The sequence below is a fragment of the Parambassis ranga genome, chromosome 13 (assembly GCF_900634625.1).
Source record: "Parambassis ranga chromosome 13, fParRan2.1, whole genome shotgun sequence".
In the NCBI taxonomy this organism is placed as follows: Eukaryota; Metazoa; Chordata; class Actinopteri; family Ambassidae; genus Parambassis; species Parambassis ranga.
Genome location: NC_041033.1, coordinates 23,653,869 through 23,669,651, shown reverse-complemented (window position 1 = coordinate 23,669,651; position 15,783 = coordinate 23,653,869). Strand labels below are relative to the sequence as shown.

The 15,783-nt window shown below is 51.4% G+C and overlaps 1 protein-coding gene across 1 annotated transcript; it reads right to left on the bottom strand.

Moving 5' to 3' along the window:
* Nucleotides 1-2,676: 2,676 nt before the first annotated feature.
* LOC114445182 (geminin coiled-coil domain-containing protein 1-like) lies at nucleotides 2,677-4,762 on the bottom strand. The gene is made up of 4 exons (XM_028420141.1): nucleotides 4,684-4,762; nucleotides 3,859-3,944; nucleotides 3,604-3,720; nucleotides 2,677-3,468 (listed from the first exon to the last, which is right to left on the bottom strand). The coding sequence occupies exons 1-4, from the start codon at nucleotides 4,760-4,762 to the stop codon at nucleotides 2,677-2,679; spliced, it is 1,074 nt and encodes a 357-aa protein (XP_028275942.1).
* Nucleotides 4,763-15,783: the final 11,021 nt, after the last annotated feature.

Sequence of the window (15,783 nt, the reverse complement as noted above, 5' to 3'; positions counted from 1 at the left end):
GGGTTGGTCCTGGGTCTGTGCTGGGTCTGTGCTGGGTTGGTCCTGGGCGCCTCCTCTTGGTGGAACATGCCTGAAACACCTCAGCTGGCTCTTCTCAATGTGGATCAGCATCTCTACACCGAGCCGTCCCTGGTGACTGAGCTCCTCATCCAGTCTCTGAGAGTCGTTTGCTGCAGATGAAGTCACGGTGAACATTAGTTCCTCATCTGTGTCTCAGCAGCGTCTCTCTGGTCTGTGCTGCAGTACAGTGGACTCATCAGACCTGCAGCACGGAGCGCCTGAAGAAGGCGGCCTTGCCTGACGGGGTTCTCTGACTTCGTGGACGTCCGGCTGCGTCTCTGACCTGGAGGACACATGGAACCAGGATGGAGGCAGTGTGCTGCTCGGTGTGATGTCCTGCTGGGACACTTTGGCTCCTGCTGTTCATGTGGATGTTACTTAGACATGTAGCAGCTAGCTTAGCATTGCTGCAGGCTGTGGAAAAGCTGTGGCGGTTTGATGACCCAAATAAAGTCTCCCATGGTGCACCTGTGTGTGTGCAGTCTCCTCTACATATAGATGTGGTGACAGGAAACGACTGTGAGGTGCTGATTCTGGTTTCCTGCTGTGATTTGTTGGCTCAGACTGCAGACCCAGTGTGTTCCGACCGGTTTGCCCTGACTTTAGGAAGCTGCATCATTAGTGCAGCTGTGAGCAGCAGGACAGGTGGCAGTGATCTTGAACGTGCCTCAGCAGCCAGCAGAGCTGCCATCTGAAACCTGAGCTAGGAGCCTGTCAGGAAACTGCATGAGAAGCTGAAACAAGTTGAGACTCTGAAGCCGGCTCACCTGTGTGAAATGTGTCCACTCATTAGCTGCACCGAATCTGAGGTGAGCCAAGCTGTCGGGCTCTGCGAGAACGTGGCGGCGAGGCCGTTCCCCTAATCAGCCGGGGCGGATTGAGTTTCAGGCGGCCGGCCTCCTTAATGATCCCTATCCACGGCCGGCCCTCAGAGCCTGTGATCCAGAGCGGCGCTCCTTTCACAGTCCTGCCAGAGCCTGGGTGCCTACAGCCCTGAAACAGCCTCCAATCTGTCGGACATCTGCAGCCCGTCTTACCTTGTCATTAGAGATAGACCACTCGCTCTGCCCGCCACGGACACGGCTCGCTCACAACTTTCCCTCGGCCCCGGATCACTCTCAGGGGACCTGGGGCAGGGCCGGCGCCCCATGTTGAGAAGCCCCAGGGAGAAAGTAAAACCCACCATCGTTACCTGCAGGGGGCGGATCAGGGTGGAGAAGGATGTGTGGAGGGGGGGGGTCGTCTCCAGGGAGCTGCTGACCTGCTTTTGTTCCCGTGAAGAAGGAGGAGGAGGAGGAGGAGGAGGAGGAGGAGGAGGAAGGTCAGACTGGTTCGACTGGTAACTGAGCTGAAGATGGAGGCGGCCGTCTGAAACCAGGAACTGAAACTTTAAACTGAGCTGCAGCAGCAGAAGTATGTGGACGCCTGCTTCAGTGGGTTCCTGAAGATCTGGACTTGACAGAGGGACACATGTCCTCCTGACACTGTGGTGACATTCATGATCCTCTGAGGATGAATTTCATTATGTTCGGTGATCCTCTGTATGATCAAATCCCTGCAGACTTTACACCGGTGGAGCGGAAAACTCTGCAGAACCAGAGACAAACTCCGACTCCCAGAATGCACTGAGCCGGTTCCTGGTCAGAGGCATTACAGTGAGGATAAACTACAAACTGTCAGTGACGCAGCTCTGACCTGTCATTTCATTTAATCTCATCTGACACTAGTGATGTGAATGATGATTACCACACACGCTGATCGCTTAGAAACAGGCAGATTTATTCATGTGTAAACATTGAATCCACAGACTTTCATAAACCACATATAAAAACATCATGTTGACATGGAGGCACAGGCTGGCAGCAGAGACCTGCAGGCTCCTCAGCCTCGTGGCAGCTGGGTTCCTGATCTGAGCAGGTGGAGTGTTTTATTGCTGCCGTCTTTGTTGTTTTTTCCTTTTCTTGATAACATCTGGAGTTCCTCTCGTGTGATGAGTCCATGTTGTCTGTCAGTGAAGTTGGACGTTGTGGCACAGTCAGTACATTCAAGTGCTTTGTGTTCAGCCGGCTACGAGGCTAACATGCTAGCAGTTAGCATGCTAAGATATAAGTCCTATTTAGTTTGTAGCTGAAACTTTTTGCTGTTGGCATGGAAACACAGTTTAACTTCAGCGGCAGTGACATAAAAAAACATTCAAACTACACTGAACTCAGCAGCCAATCAGAGCGCAGCTGCGACTTTAGCTTTGCTCTGAGGCGGCCGTCCTCCAGGCAGTGGCTGCTGGCTGAGCTGATGTTAGTGATGTCAGCTTGAGTCAGGTGTGATGTGGGGTGTAATAGTTAAAAAGTGGGACTGTATTGCACATTAGTGACCTCACAGCGCTCCTTACTGCTGATGCTGCATCACTAAATGTCCTCTGTGTGTGGACAGGAAGTCACTCTGCGGCAGTTTCAGGCAGCTCTGTTGATTTTAATGTCATTCTCCTACATAACACTCAGAGTGTCCACAGTGGTCCCAGTTTGGACCTTCAGTCCACAGAATGCTGGACGGGGGTGATGGACTCTGGTCTCACTGAAGGTTCAGTTCTAGGTTTGCCTTAGACTTACATTCCTGACGTCATGGTCCCTGTCTGGGCATCCAGGTGAAGTTCCAGCGGCCCTCTGTGTCCCTGCGGACGAAGGCCTGTCCCTGAGGGAAGCTGTGGGTCTTGACGGTGCTGGACGGGTTGAGGGACATGCTGAACGCCACGTCTGTGCGGTTGCGCGGTGTTTGTGGCATGGCAGGACTCGTTGGGCTACAACCGCTGACAGGCGTCCATGGCAGATTTGAGACAGGACTAGAAGTGGACACAGGGGAGATCTGGTTGTCCTGTAAGGACGTCTGGTTGTCGTGTAATGAAGACCAGTATACTGGAGTTTGGAAAAGACTGGAGGTGCAGTTTGACAAGAAGGGAGCTGATTGGTTGAAGGTCCTGATGGCGGTGTCAGGATAAAGTCTCGTTGTGGCAGTGACATCACCTGGAGACGGTCCACAGTCATCAGCTGACCTGGCAGGACAGTCGGACTCCTGTGTCTGGCAGTATCCGTGGACAGAGGTTGGCGTGGACGTGGCGAGTGGGGGGCTGAGAGAGGAGGCGAGGGGGCCTTCGGGTGACGAGGTGATGTCATAGACTAAAGCGCTGTACTCTGATTGGTCAGATGTATCGATGGTGTCCCGGTCCTTCAGACCCAGCGTCCTCAGCACCCACAGGTCCAGGTTGGGCTCGGAGCAGGCAGACGAGTCGGAGGACTCGGAGCAGAACTCGGCAGTGAGGTTTCTGCAGACTCTCTTACTGACTGGGAAGGACTCGCCGTGATGGAGGAGCGTCAGGTCCCTCTTCAGCCGCCGCCTTCCATCAGCGCCGAGTTTCTGAGAGGGAGGAAGAGACAGGATGAGACGGACGGGACACAGGACGCTCAGAAACCCTGTCCTAACACTGATGAGTGCTGCTTGTTGTGTTCCTTTGTGTTGTGGTGTAAATGGTGTTGTGTGGATGAAGCAGACCTTCGCCTTCTCCTCCAGGCTCCTGACGAACGAGGAGTTGAGGAACTCTCTGAGTTTGTTGTTCTCCTCCTGCAGGCGGGCCAGCTCCTCCTCCCTCTGCAGCAGAGTGTCCTGCAGCTGGACGCACAGAAAAGACAACACTGTTGGACAGACCGCAATGCTGAAGGACTGCAGGCCGTCTGCAGGTACATTTATACCCAGAATAATAACCACAGAAGAAGAACTGCTGTCATGATGTTGTGTGGACGTTGGTACCTGTTTGTTTCTCTGGAGCTGAGGCGAGAGCTGCTCCGTCCACATCAGACCAGCAGGGGGCGAGCCATTAAAAACACACGCAGACTCTAAAACACAGTCAGGAACGTTACTGTGAAAATGTGTCAACAACAGAAGCAGTGAGGAGGCAGCAGAGTCAGACTGACCACTTCCTGCAGTTCACCTAGAGGGCGCTGTGAGGTCATGCTTTATGAATGGGAGTGCTAACGGCTGCTGATTGGTCAGTTCAGATCAGGACTGATGGGGACAGGAGGTCCTCCCTCCATGGAGTCCTCACATATATGTCTCTATAGGGGCTCTGCTGCTGCTGCTGATGTGTCCAATCAGAGCGGAGGATGCTGTGGTGATGTCACCGGACTTTTATTGATTAGAAAAGATCAGAAATCTAAAAATGGAACTTTATCTGCTGTTGGAGCTTTACGTCTTCTGGCTCCTTTTATTCTGGGCTGTCTGCAGAGCGCCCCCTGTGGGACAGGGCGGTCTGACTGTCTCCACATGGACCTGGTGCGGCCTGTGAGGATGAGCCTGACAGATTGAACCCTCTGAGCGGGACGACACGCAGAAAATGAAGAGATGAATCTTAATAGCAGCTGTTCTGCATGTTGCAGCCGCAGAGAGAAGCTCTGCTGTTTGATGAATGAGGCGCCGCCGCTCAGAGTCACACTCTGCTGAACGTGGCATTTGGAGAAAAGTAGAAGCATTCCTCTGAGGGGGAGCACGCCGCGGTGCTGCGCTCTGATTGGCTGTTTTCTGATCACTAATGAACTCCTGATTGAAGCTTATTGGTCGGTGTGTAGCTGGACTTACCCCACGCAGGCGACAGCTCGTGCCGCTTCTCTCTGAGATCACCGGGGTCACGGGCCCAAAGGGAGGCCAGGGTTTCCATGGAAACGTCAACAGTGTCAGGGCCAAGGGCCAAGTCCTGGAGCAGGAGGTGATGAAGAAGAGGAGGAGGAGGAGGAGGAGGAGGGAGGGAATCCCAGCAGAGAGACACAGAGAGAGGTCAATGACGAGAGGGAGGGAGTGTGTGTAGTTCTAAGTCTACCTTTGTGAGGACTGTGTGTGTGTGAGGGCTGCCAGCTGGCTGTGTGTTGATATGGTGATGATCAACACACTCTCGCATTTTACTGAGGCAGCTGCTACACTACACGGCCAAAAGTATGTGGACACCTGAGCTCTGCCGTGAATAGATTCATAACTGTGTGCTGCCCTCTACAGGCAGAGACATGAACTTCAGAAAGAACAATCACTTAGACTTTAAATAAATCACATGAAATTCAATTAGCATTAAATGTTACTTTACTTCAGGGTTAGCTCAGGTTAGCCGCCTCCATCTCTTCAGCATCTCTTCAGCAGAGAGCAGCTGCTGCTCTGAAGGTTTTCTGTTTTTATACAGAAATAAGATGACAGAGTTTCAGGATCTTTGTCTAAACTGTCACTGAGTGGAATTAAGGACCACTTCACCAGTTTCTCTCAGACATGAAATATGAGAGTGAAACCCTGTGATCATCTGGTTGCTGTGGAAAATATGTCCAGCTGTCCACACCTCAGTCCCTGTCCCTGTCCAGTCCCTGTCAGTCTGCAGTAGAACTTTAACATAAAATAGGCAGAATGCACCTTTAATATTTTGTCTCACGTTCAGACCAGCAGAGTGTCCACATACTTCTGGAGCAGCACAGAAAGCTGAGCCGATGTTAAACATACAGACACCATGGTTCTACAGGCTCCGTCTGCCATGTTGAGGTATTGATCAGACAGCACGTGCATCAGGACCTCGGTGACCGCGCGCTCCGCTCCACCTGTTGCGGAGCTGGCTGCGCTCAGCCTGTCTGCGTGCACGTCATCAGCTCTGACGGCCATACCTGTGGACGCTCGCTGAGGATGAGAGCCGCGCGGGCACGCTGCTGCTGGTCGCTGGGATGCCGCGCGTGTGGCACCGGGCTGCGCGTGGAGAGTCTGCAAAGGATGAAGCGGGTCCAATAAATCCTGACGGAGGCAGAGAGAGACCGAGGCGGACTGACGCTCTGTCACACACTGACAGACAGGTGTGTGTGTGACAGAGAGGGAGGGAGGGAGGGACGGACCAATCAGCTGCCAGGACGCTGTGTCGCGCGTGCGGGATTAAAAAAAAAAAACAAAGATCAGATTCATAAAAATCGGGAAATATGAAGTGATGACGGACCTGATGTAACACTGTAAAACATGCCAGACCTGCCACAGCTGTGACCTCATCTCCAGTCTCCAGAAGTACCAGCGGGGCTCAGACTGGGACCCAGTACAGCAGTCTGGTTCATATTGGAGCCTCTGGAGTCCCTGTAGACCTCCATGTTAAACGTCCAGCATGTTCTCAGCCTGGAACCAAACACCATTCAGGTCTCATGGATGAGTTTTCTTCTGGTCTCGACTGCACTCACTTAAAATTACGCATGTCACTTTGAGTGACAGGCGGTTTCCGTATCACAGTGTGCACCCGCCCCCCTCAGCTCCACCCACGGCGTGACGCTGCCAACATGGTTACAGTCAGAGCGTCAGATCGTCAGAAACAAACGGGTGACATCACGGAAGCTTCGTCCATATTTTTTACCGTCAGTGGCAGCTAGCTGTGTAATACCTCTGTGAACCACTAGATGGGGCAGTGCTGGAGGAGGCTCCGTGCTCGACTGGCCGCTCCGTCCTAGCTCTGTCCTTTATAAACATAATGTTTTATTTAAATCATAAAAACTGCTGCAGCTTTGGCTGCAGGAAGGAAACACATTTCTAATGATATCGGCTCATTAAAGCTGAGATTTATTGTTGTGTCACTACACACACACACGCGCGCACACACACACACACACACACACACACCTCTCTGCTGAGTTAACCTGTAATCTGACAGCAGGTCGGTTAAACTATAGCAACAATTAGGAATCTAATTCACAAACTGACATACCGACAAGGTGACACATTAACTGACGAGGAGGAGGAGGAGGATGAAGAGCAGCCAGAGGAGCAGGAGAAAGAAGAGAAAGGGAACAAGGAAGGAGGAGACTAGGTGAGGGAACAGGAGGGAGGAGATACCAGAGGAAAGGAGGAGGCGAAAGGAGAGCAGATGATGAGAGGGTTAAGGAGGAGAGGTGTTCTGTTGATGCTCACATGAAGTAAACTGTTAAAAAACAACAACATGTAAACAGGGTCACATGACCTCTGACCCCTCTAGGTTTCGTGCCTGTGGGTCTAATGAGCGTCAGGCAGCAGACGTCTCTTCGCCTCCAGCTGAGAGACAAATCTGTCCGTCCTCCTGACGGTCCGCCCTGCAGGGAAGCTGACCGGCCATTACATGTGACTTTTCTCATTAGCCTTTGTGGCTGCTCAAGTGGTCGTGCAGAGGAAGGGGCGGGGTTAATCAGCTCCGCAGCAGGACCTGCGCCTCATCAAATAGTAGCAGTGAACACAGCAGCCACGGGCGGAGTGTGTGTGTCAGGACGTGGTGTGGACCCTGAGGGACAGACTGAGATGTGTGGAGCATGAAGTCTGTCCAGCACTCCTCTGTCCATGTGTGGACGCTGCAGACAGAGACTCCACAGCAGCTCTGCACCTCCAGCCTGTTCCCCTTAAAGTCCCAGGTTCAGGTCAGAGGTGGATTAGGCATGCTGCAGCGAGGTGTTTGGCAGACAGGGGGTGTGTGTGGGAGTGTCGGGCAGCCGGTCATCCTCTCGCCGCTCTTTGAAGTGTCTGCTGTCGGCCGGCTTCACGCTGAGCTCTCATTTGTAGCTGATAGTTTAGGACGCCCTCGTCCAATTAGACGAAGCCTCGGGGCGGCCGCGGCTCGTCAGCGTCCGACTGGCAGGCAGGCGGCAGGTCGGAGGATTACTGCCCCTCTGCAGGCTTCAGCCAGCTGCTTCCATTCCCTGAAAGAGTGAACAGGAGAGACGGCCGAGGAGCCTCTGAGCCTCTGAGCCTCTGAGCCGGGCACACCGAGCCAACCTGAGGCCTGCACCAGAGACCAGCAGCTGATCTATGCAACTGAACGGCAGAGTCATCAGTGTGTGTGTCTGTGTCTCAGTGTGTGTCTGTGTGTGTGTGTGTCTCAGTGTGTGTCTGTGTGTGTGTCTGTCTCAGTGTGTGTCTCAGTGTGTGTCTCTGTGTGTGTCTCTGTGTGTGTCTGTGTGTGTGTCTGTGTCTCAGTGTGTGTCTGTGTGTGTGTGTGTGTGTGTGTGTCTGTGTGTGTGTCCGTCTGTGTGTGTGTGTCTCTGTGTGTGTGTCTGTGTGTGTGTGTCTCTGTGTGTGTGTCTGTGTGTGTGTCTCTGTGTGTGTCTCTGTGTGTGTCTGTGTGTGTGTCTGTGTCTGTGTGTGTGCCTGGCTGTGTGTGTGTCTGTGTGTGTGTCTGTGTGTGTGTCTGTCTGTGTGTGTGTCTCTGTGTGTGTCTCTGTGTGTGTGTCTGTGTGTCTGTGTGTGTGTCTCTGTAGGTGTCTCTGTGTGTGTGTCTGTGTGTGTGTGTCTGTGTCTGTGTCTGTGTGTGTGTCTGTGTGTGTGTCTGTGTGTGTCTCTGTAGGTGTGACTGTGTGTGTGTGTGTCTGTGTCACTGTGTGTGTGTGTGTCTGTGTGACTGTGTGTGTGTGTGTGTCTCAGTGTGTGTGTGTGTCTGTGTGTGTGTGTCTCTGTGTGTGTGTCTCTGTGTGTGTCTCTGTGTGTTTGTCTGTGTGTGTGTCTCTGTGTGTGTCTGTGTGTGTGTGTCTGTGTCTGTGTGTGTGTCTCTGTGTCTGTGTGTGTGTCTCTGTGTGTCTCTGTGTCTGTGTGTGTCTGTGTCTGTGTCTCTGTGTCTGTGTGTGTGTCTCTGTGTGTCTCTGTGTCTGTGTGTGTCTGTGTGTGTGAGCTGCTCTAACAAAGCAGTCTGTCGGTTGACTCCAGTAAGTAACAGCCAGTTAAACAAACAGCCTCGGGCCCTGGCAGCAGTTAGCAGCTAATTACCCCTCAGTAGGGCGGTGTAGAGGCAGAGGGCTACAGGTGGGCTACCTGGTGGTCTAACTCAGGTTCAGTGGGCCAGATGCTAAATCCTGCCCCCTTCCAACCCCACCCCCCCTTGCTGATCCTCCCTGCTGGGATCCTAATGACGGTGGGCTGGGCAGCAGGATTTGTTGGACAACAGCGGCGGCTGCCTGACTGCCAGCAGCCTGTTCTCTCCTGGACGCCCGCTCCGTCAGCCACGCCCACCTCAGCTTCATCTGACTTCAATCTGCCGCTGCAGCCGCACCGGCCTGAGCCCGGCAACCGCATCTCAGAGCGCCCGGCAGGAAGTCAGACAGGAAGCATCGAAATAACCACGAGCAGGAACACCTGACCACATGACAGACACACACACACACAGACACACACACAGACCACAGGTGAACAGAGGAATGTCCTAACATCAACCCACAGGAACCATCACCACCATCAGGTTGTTCTGTGGATCAGGGAGTCTGCTGGTGTGTGTGTGTGTGTGTGTGTCTGTGTGTGTGTGTGTGTGTGTGTGTGTGTCTGTGTGTGTGTGTGTCTGTGTGTGTGTGTGAGTGTGTGTGTGTGTGTGTCTGTGTGTGTGTGTGTGTCTGTGTGTGTCTCTGTGTGTGTCTGTGTCTGTGTGTGTGTCTGTGTGTGTGTGTGTCTGTGTGTGTGTGTGAGTGTGTGTGTGTGTGTGTCTGTGTGTGTGTGTGTGTGTGTCTCTGTGTGTGTCTGTGTGTGTCTGTGTGTGTGTGTGTCTCTGTGTGTTTGTGACTGCCTGGTTGATCTTGATGTGTTTCTCCTGTAGAGATGCATTAAAGACACCAGGAACACCTGACTTCTTCAGAGGCGGTAACTGAACACACACACACACACACACTCATTAACTACCCCCCTCAAAACACAAACATGGACATGTAATACTGCCTAACACACACCAGCCTGCTTTAACTCTCAGTCTCAGAGTGTGTGTGTGTGTGTGTGTGTGTGTCAGACTCGTGCTGCTAAGCTTCTTTTACTTACACAATGGTGCCCTGCTGAGAGCTCAGGACCAATTAAAGCCCTGGGAGAGAGGGAGGAACACCTCCAGGCCTCTAACCTGGCTCGCCCAGGGTTCTGATCCCGGACTGAGGTGGACCAACCAGCTGCTGCTCTGTGGTTGTTTATCTGTGGTTACCATGGCAACAGAGCCAGATGTCTGAGCAGGATGTCTTTTCTATTTTTTATTAAACAGACAAGGTGGTTTAACCTGGATGCAGCAGAGAGCATGCTGGGAAATGTATGCAGATGATCTACGGGGGTTGAGTTGGAGTTGCAGTGATGTAGTTTGTGATGTCACAGAATGGAGGATAACTTCAGGTTAATGTTTACAGGCTGCAGGAGCCACAAACACCTTCAGCCTGCAGGCGGAGGAACGACAGACGCACTAACTTTACAGTAACTGATATTTGTCTGAAAAAAACACGCAATTTCTGAATAACTTGTGTTATTTGAAACAACCTCTTTATTTAATTGCTATGACCTTTTCACAAAAGAACAGTGAACAGTGAGCTGCTCTCCCTGAACACACTGTTCAGTCATGACCTTCTTCATGAATCCTCCATAACTACAGCAAAATACTTCAGTGACAACTTAGAAACAGTCGCATGCTGTAAAACCATCAGCAGCGCTGTCTTCATTTATAGATTTTGTCACGTGTATCTTTGAACGGAAGTTAAGATGACTCGTCTGCAAACGTCGCTTCAGGTTTGTTGTGTTTTTACCGCTGATAGTCGCTCCACACGGTTTGAACCGTCCTGTTTGTCTTGACATCAAACGTGTCCGTGTGTGTGTTCTTCTCCTGTGTTGTGTTACCGTGCATGAGGACGCCTTCTTCCAGCATCGCGGGTAACGTCCTTACGCAGAGAGATCACTTCTGATTGGCTCTCTGCCGCCGTCTCCTGATTCGTCCCTCCCTTCCACAAACAAAGTTTGCTCTGATTGGATCTCGTCTCCATCAATAATTCTCGTTTTTATTCGTTGACGAAAGTGTCAATACATTTCGTCTTCGTTTTTGGCACCGTGCGTTTTTTTATTTAGTTATCGTCTCATTTTTATCAGCAAAAAAAGGTCGTTAACGAAAACTATGACGAAAATGATTCGTCAACAAAATTAACACTGGTGCATTGCAGTGCATTCTGGGTAGTGACCTCAAAGTAATAATAGTAATAATATGAAGAAGCCTTCTGTTGAGCCCTCCTCCTTCCAGAGGAGCCGTGGTGTCTGCTAAGCTAACACTAACTGACTTCCCTGATGTCACCCACAGGGTTCTGGAGGGCCGTGTTGAGTCCACCTAAACTCCACATACAGACAAACGGGCGGAGCTGAAGTGGAAGCAGGAAGCTTGAGACGTGAGTCAGCACCTGTCACTCAAAGCTGCCCCGCCCATGGTTATGCAAAGTTTAGTCTTATAGTCAGACTCAGGTCGTTGTATCAGGCTGTAAACGTCTTTTCACTTTAACATAGAGGTCTGTGGAGATGGACTCATGTTTAGAGCTAGCCTCTAGGGGACACTGGAGGAACTGCAGTTCCAGTTAATTCAGGAACTCAGAGAAGTCTGAGTGAGCAGGTCTGAAGGATCCACAGCGAGCAGGAGTGAGTGATGCTGAACATTATTTACATGTTCAGACTACAGACACACTGAGGGAGATGTTATGCTGACGACACCATCGTCTATGCCAAGGTTCAGTCCAGAGCTCTGAAGGGGTTAATCTGCACTGGTGGTAAAATGACTCTTTGTTATTTAACAATGTAAAAACATAAACTGGCGTAGGTGTGTGAATGGTTAAACCTGACAGCTCCGCTCCGTCTCTGGCAGTCGTGTCTTTTTTCCTCGGTTGTTACATTTAGCGACCGCTGCAGCTAAAGTAATGAGCTTATGCTGGAAATGATTGACAGCTAATGACGGGTTATTAACTGCTCCAACAGTGGAGAGGAGTCGGGTGTTGCCGGGCAGCATGCCTCGCTCTGTTCCTGCAACAATATGCCAACACGCCCGCTGACATCACCGGCGTGCAGCCCTCTCATTGGCCCACAGGACACTCAGGAGAGGTCAGTGTGTGTGTGTTTCTTCCTGGTCAGCTGATATTTCCTGCTGCGGCGCGTTAGCCGGCGCTCTGTGTGTTGTAATTACATGTCAGTGGGATGCATTGTGCTGCATTCCTGTAATGTGATGCTCTTATTGTGAGTGTGTGCCGTTCATTCATTCACACATCGCACACTTCAACAGATCGATGAACTCGGGGAGCTCTTCGCCGCACGTGTCTCCAAACATGAACCTGTTTCGTCTGAGCACACTTCACCTCTGAGTGCTGAGTTTTATTGTTGTGCTGGTTTAGACTCATTTAGCAGGGATGGAGTCAAGACTTTAGCTTAGCACAAACATCTGAAGCAGCAATTTTAATTCAAGAGTAAATGACAAATGGCTGCTGTTCACTATGAATGTCAAACCCACTGCAGACCGTCGACGCCACCGACTGAGTGACGAGCAGCAACATGGCTGCCTTCAGTGGAAACTGTGGAGTAAAACAGCTGGTTATCGACAGTGAAACCCTGACCAGAGAAGCAGCGCTGCAGGAGCACTGAGAAGCCTCCTGACGGTTCCACCACCACACCCAGTGGTCCGAGCCTGAAGCCTCCAACATTTAAACGTGTTGAGTAGAAACAGAGATGATGTTTTAAGGAACCAAAGGATTATTATCACGACTGAAACATGACGGAAAGACGATCAATGTTTAAGCATGTGACCGAACACCCGGAGCCTTCTGTAGTCAGAAACAGGTCCTGGCTTTCCTGGTGCTCTTGGAGCCGTGGACGGCGCTCGGCGGGCCGCTCCCTCCTCTGCAGGTTCCCTCCACTCCACAAACTAATCTGGTTTAATCCCAACAGGAATCCAACAAACAAACGCCTCCAAATCTCCAAATCTGAGCGCACAACTTTTCATTACTTCCATATTAGAGCTAATACGGCTTGATTTAACACAGCGGCTAATGTCCCCAAAACAGCTCCTGGTGTCCCGGTGTGTGTTCAGGGAGAGCAGCGTGGATGATGCACGTCATCACAAAGCATCGGAGGGAGTAACGATGTGAGGAAAGGGTTAAGGAACGACAGAACGTGAAGCAGTCAGACAGACGTCTATTGAAGCTAGCATGCTAACCAGCTAGCTGCAGACTGTACACCAGTGTCAGTCCATCCAGAGAGGTGGACTCAGAGGTGTCTGTGGTCCAGAAGCCTCCAGCAGCAGCCTGTGTGATGGTCTGCTGGATCAGCTCCGTGCTCTCTGCTGGATCAGGGACCAGGCTTCTAGTCCTCCACGCTGCTGATGTCTCCGTGTGAGGAAGAGGAGGCTCCGTGTGAGGAAGAGGAGGCTCCGTGCTCGGCCGGCCGCTCCGTCCTGCGCTCTGATGTCTCCTCCCTGAATAAATGTCTCCTGTCCGGACTCGGCGGTGGGAGTTCAGAGCCCGCTGCGTCTTTGTCCTCACAGAGACGTGGCTCAGAGACAGAGTTCTGGACGCCTCCGTCCAGCTGGACCGGCCTGTTCGGTGCTGACAGACGTGCAGCTCTGTGCGGTGAGGCTCGCCGTGGCGGCTGCTGTGTTTACATCAGCTCAGCTTCTACTTCCTGCTGCTCCCTGGTGGAGCGGAGGCTCCACTCCACAGACCAGGTCCCTGCTGTGTGATAGAAGATAAGAACTGTTCAACCCACAAACATGTAGAATCATAGCTGTTGATGCTTTCAGAGCAGCAGAGCTGCTTTACACTGATGCTGCTTCATGTGCATGAACCACGTATTTGTATGTGTTCAGATATTGTATTTATGCTTCCAGGTTAGATTCTTAGATGTTTATTGATTGATCTGGTGTTTTACTTTACTCTCTGCTCTGTGTCACAGCAGGACACACACACACACACAGACACACACAGACACACACACAGACACACACAGACACACACACACACACACACACAGACACACACAGACACACACACAGACACACACACAGACACACACAGACACACACACACACACACACACACACACACACAGACACACACACACACACACACACAGACACACACACACAGCTCTCTGAAAGGCTGCAGCCGCTGCCACGCAGCAGCCAAACGTGGAGCAGAAAGGCCTGTTGGTGGCTGTTGTGTCTCTAAACTAAACACTGAGTGTCTGAACTGCAGCCAAGCCTGAAGGGGCAAGCAGCGGGCCGACGGCGCCGGTCGCCATGGCAACAGTAGTAGTAGTAGTAGTAGTAAAGAATGAACTATTCAGGGATTGCACAACAATGTTTAATGTGTCACTGTGTATGTGTGTGTGTGTATGTGTGTGTGTCTGTCTCTGTGTCTCTGTGTCTCTGTGTGTGTGTGTGTCTCTGTGTGTCTGTCTCTGTGTGTGTGTGTGTGTGTCTCTGTGTCTGTGTCTCTGTCTCTGTCTGTCTCTGTCTCTGTCTGGGTGTGAGACCTTCAGTTCATGCTGTCTCTCCTGTTGCAGGCGCTGCCTGATGGGAGCATCACGCTGAAACCGGGTCGGTCTGGACTGGTCACAGCTCCTCTGTCCTGTGGGTCCATCTCTGCTCCTGTTGTCTGTGTTTTGTGTGCTGTGACACGTGGTCATGAGGTCTGCTGATGGTATGTGTGACCCTGATCCCCCCTCCTCCTGGAACATGGCGGCACAGCGCCGTCCTTCCGGGTTCTAGCGGTTGGACACTCTCAGTCACTGCAGCATCTCCTCTGTGGTTTCTTTGCTGGATGCAGATCTGCATCATCAGTGAACTGCTGACCTGTCCATATATGGACATGTATGGATCAGTCATGTATGGAGGAGACACTGATCAGTTCTATATGATCATGATCATGCAGCAGGAGACTGACACTGATCAGTCCTGGACCTGTTAACCCCATATTCAGTCCTGCTGCAATGGAACCTTATTATACCTGTGTGTGTGTGTGTCTGTTTGTGTGTGTGTCTGTGTGTGTGTGTTTCTGTGTGTGTCTGTGTCTGTGTGTGTGTGTGTGTGTTTCTGTGTGTATGTCTGTGTCTGTGTGTGTGTGTGTGTGTGTTTCTGTGTGTGTGTGTGTCTGTGTGTGTGCGTTTCTGTGTGTGTCTGTGTGTGTGTGTTTCTGTGTGTGTGTGTGTCTGTGTGTGTGTTTGTGCGTGTCTGTGTGTGTGTGTCTGTGTGTGTGTCTGTATGTGTGCCTCTGTGTGTGTGTGTGTGCCTCTGTGTGTGTGTCTGTGTGTGTGCCTCTGTGTGTGTGTGTCTGTGTGTGTCTGTGTGTGTGTCTCTGTGTGTGTGTGTGTGTGTCTGTGTGTGTCTGTGTGTGTGTGTCTGTGTCTCTGTGTGTGTGTGTCTGTATGTGTGCCTCTGTGTGTGTGTGTGTGTGCCTCTGTGTGTGTGTCTGTGTGTGTGCCTCTGTGTGTGTCTGTGTGTGCCTCTGTGTGTGTCACTGTTGGCTGGTGTGTGGGAGGCGATGCCAACCGTGCGCTGAGCCCCTGAGCTCTGCTTCTTTGTGAGGACTGTGTGCTCGTGTTCTTCTGCCTCTGTGAGGACAGTTTTCCAGATTAGAGCTGCAGTTGACAAACAACACAAAGTTCTCCAAGAGAAAACCAGATACTTCTAAAACAAACACACAAAAAACAACACAACGGAAACATTTGTTTAGACCAGACCAGACAACAGAAGACCAATCACAGAGCTGCTGCAGGGGCTGATGGCATCAGACCCTGCAGACACCAATAACACACACACACACACATCAATCTAAATCAATACCAGTACCAATGATCAATAACAAAATATTGATCCTTCTCATGTTACACCCATTCATCTGGTTTTGTGTTTTTGTGTTCCTGCTCTGTGTGTGTGTGTCTGTGTGTGTTTATCCAGATTTACGTTACAAA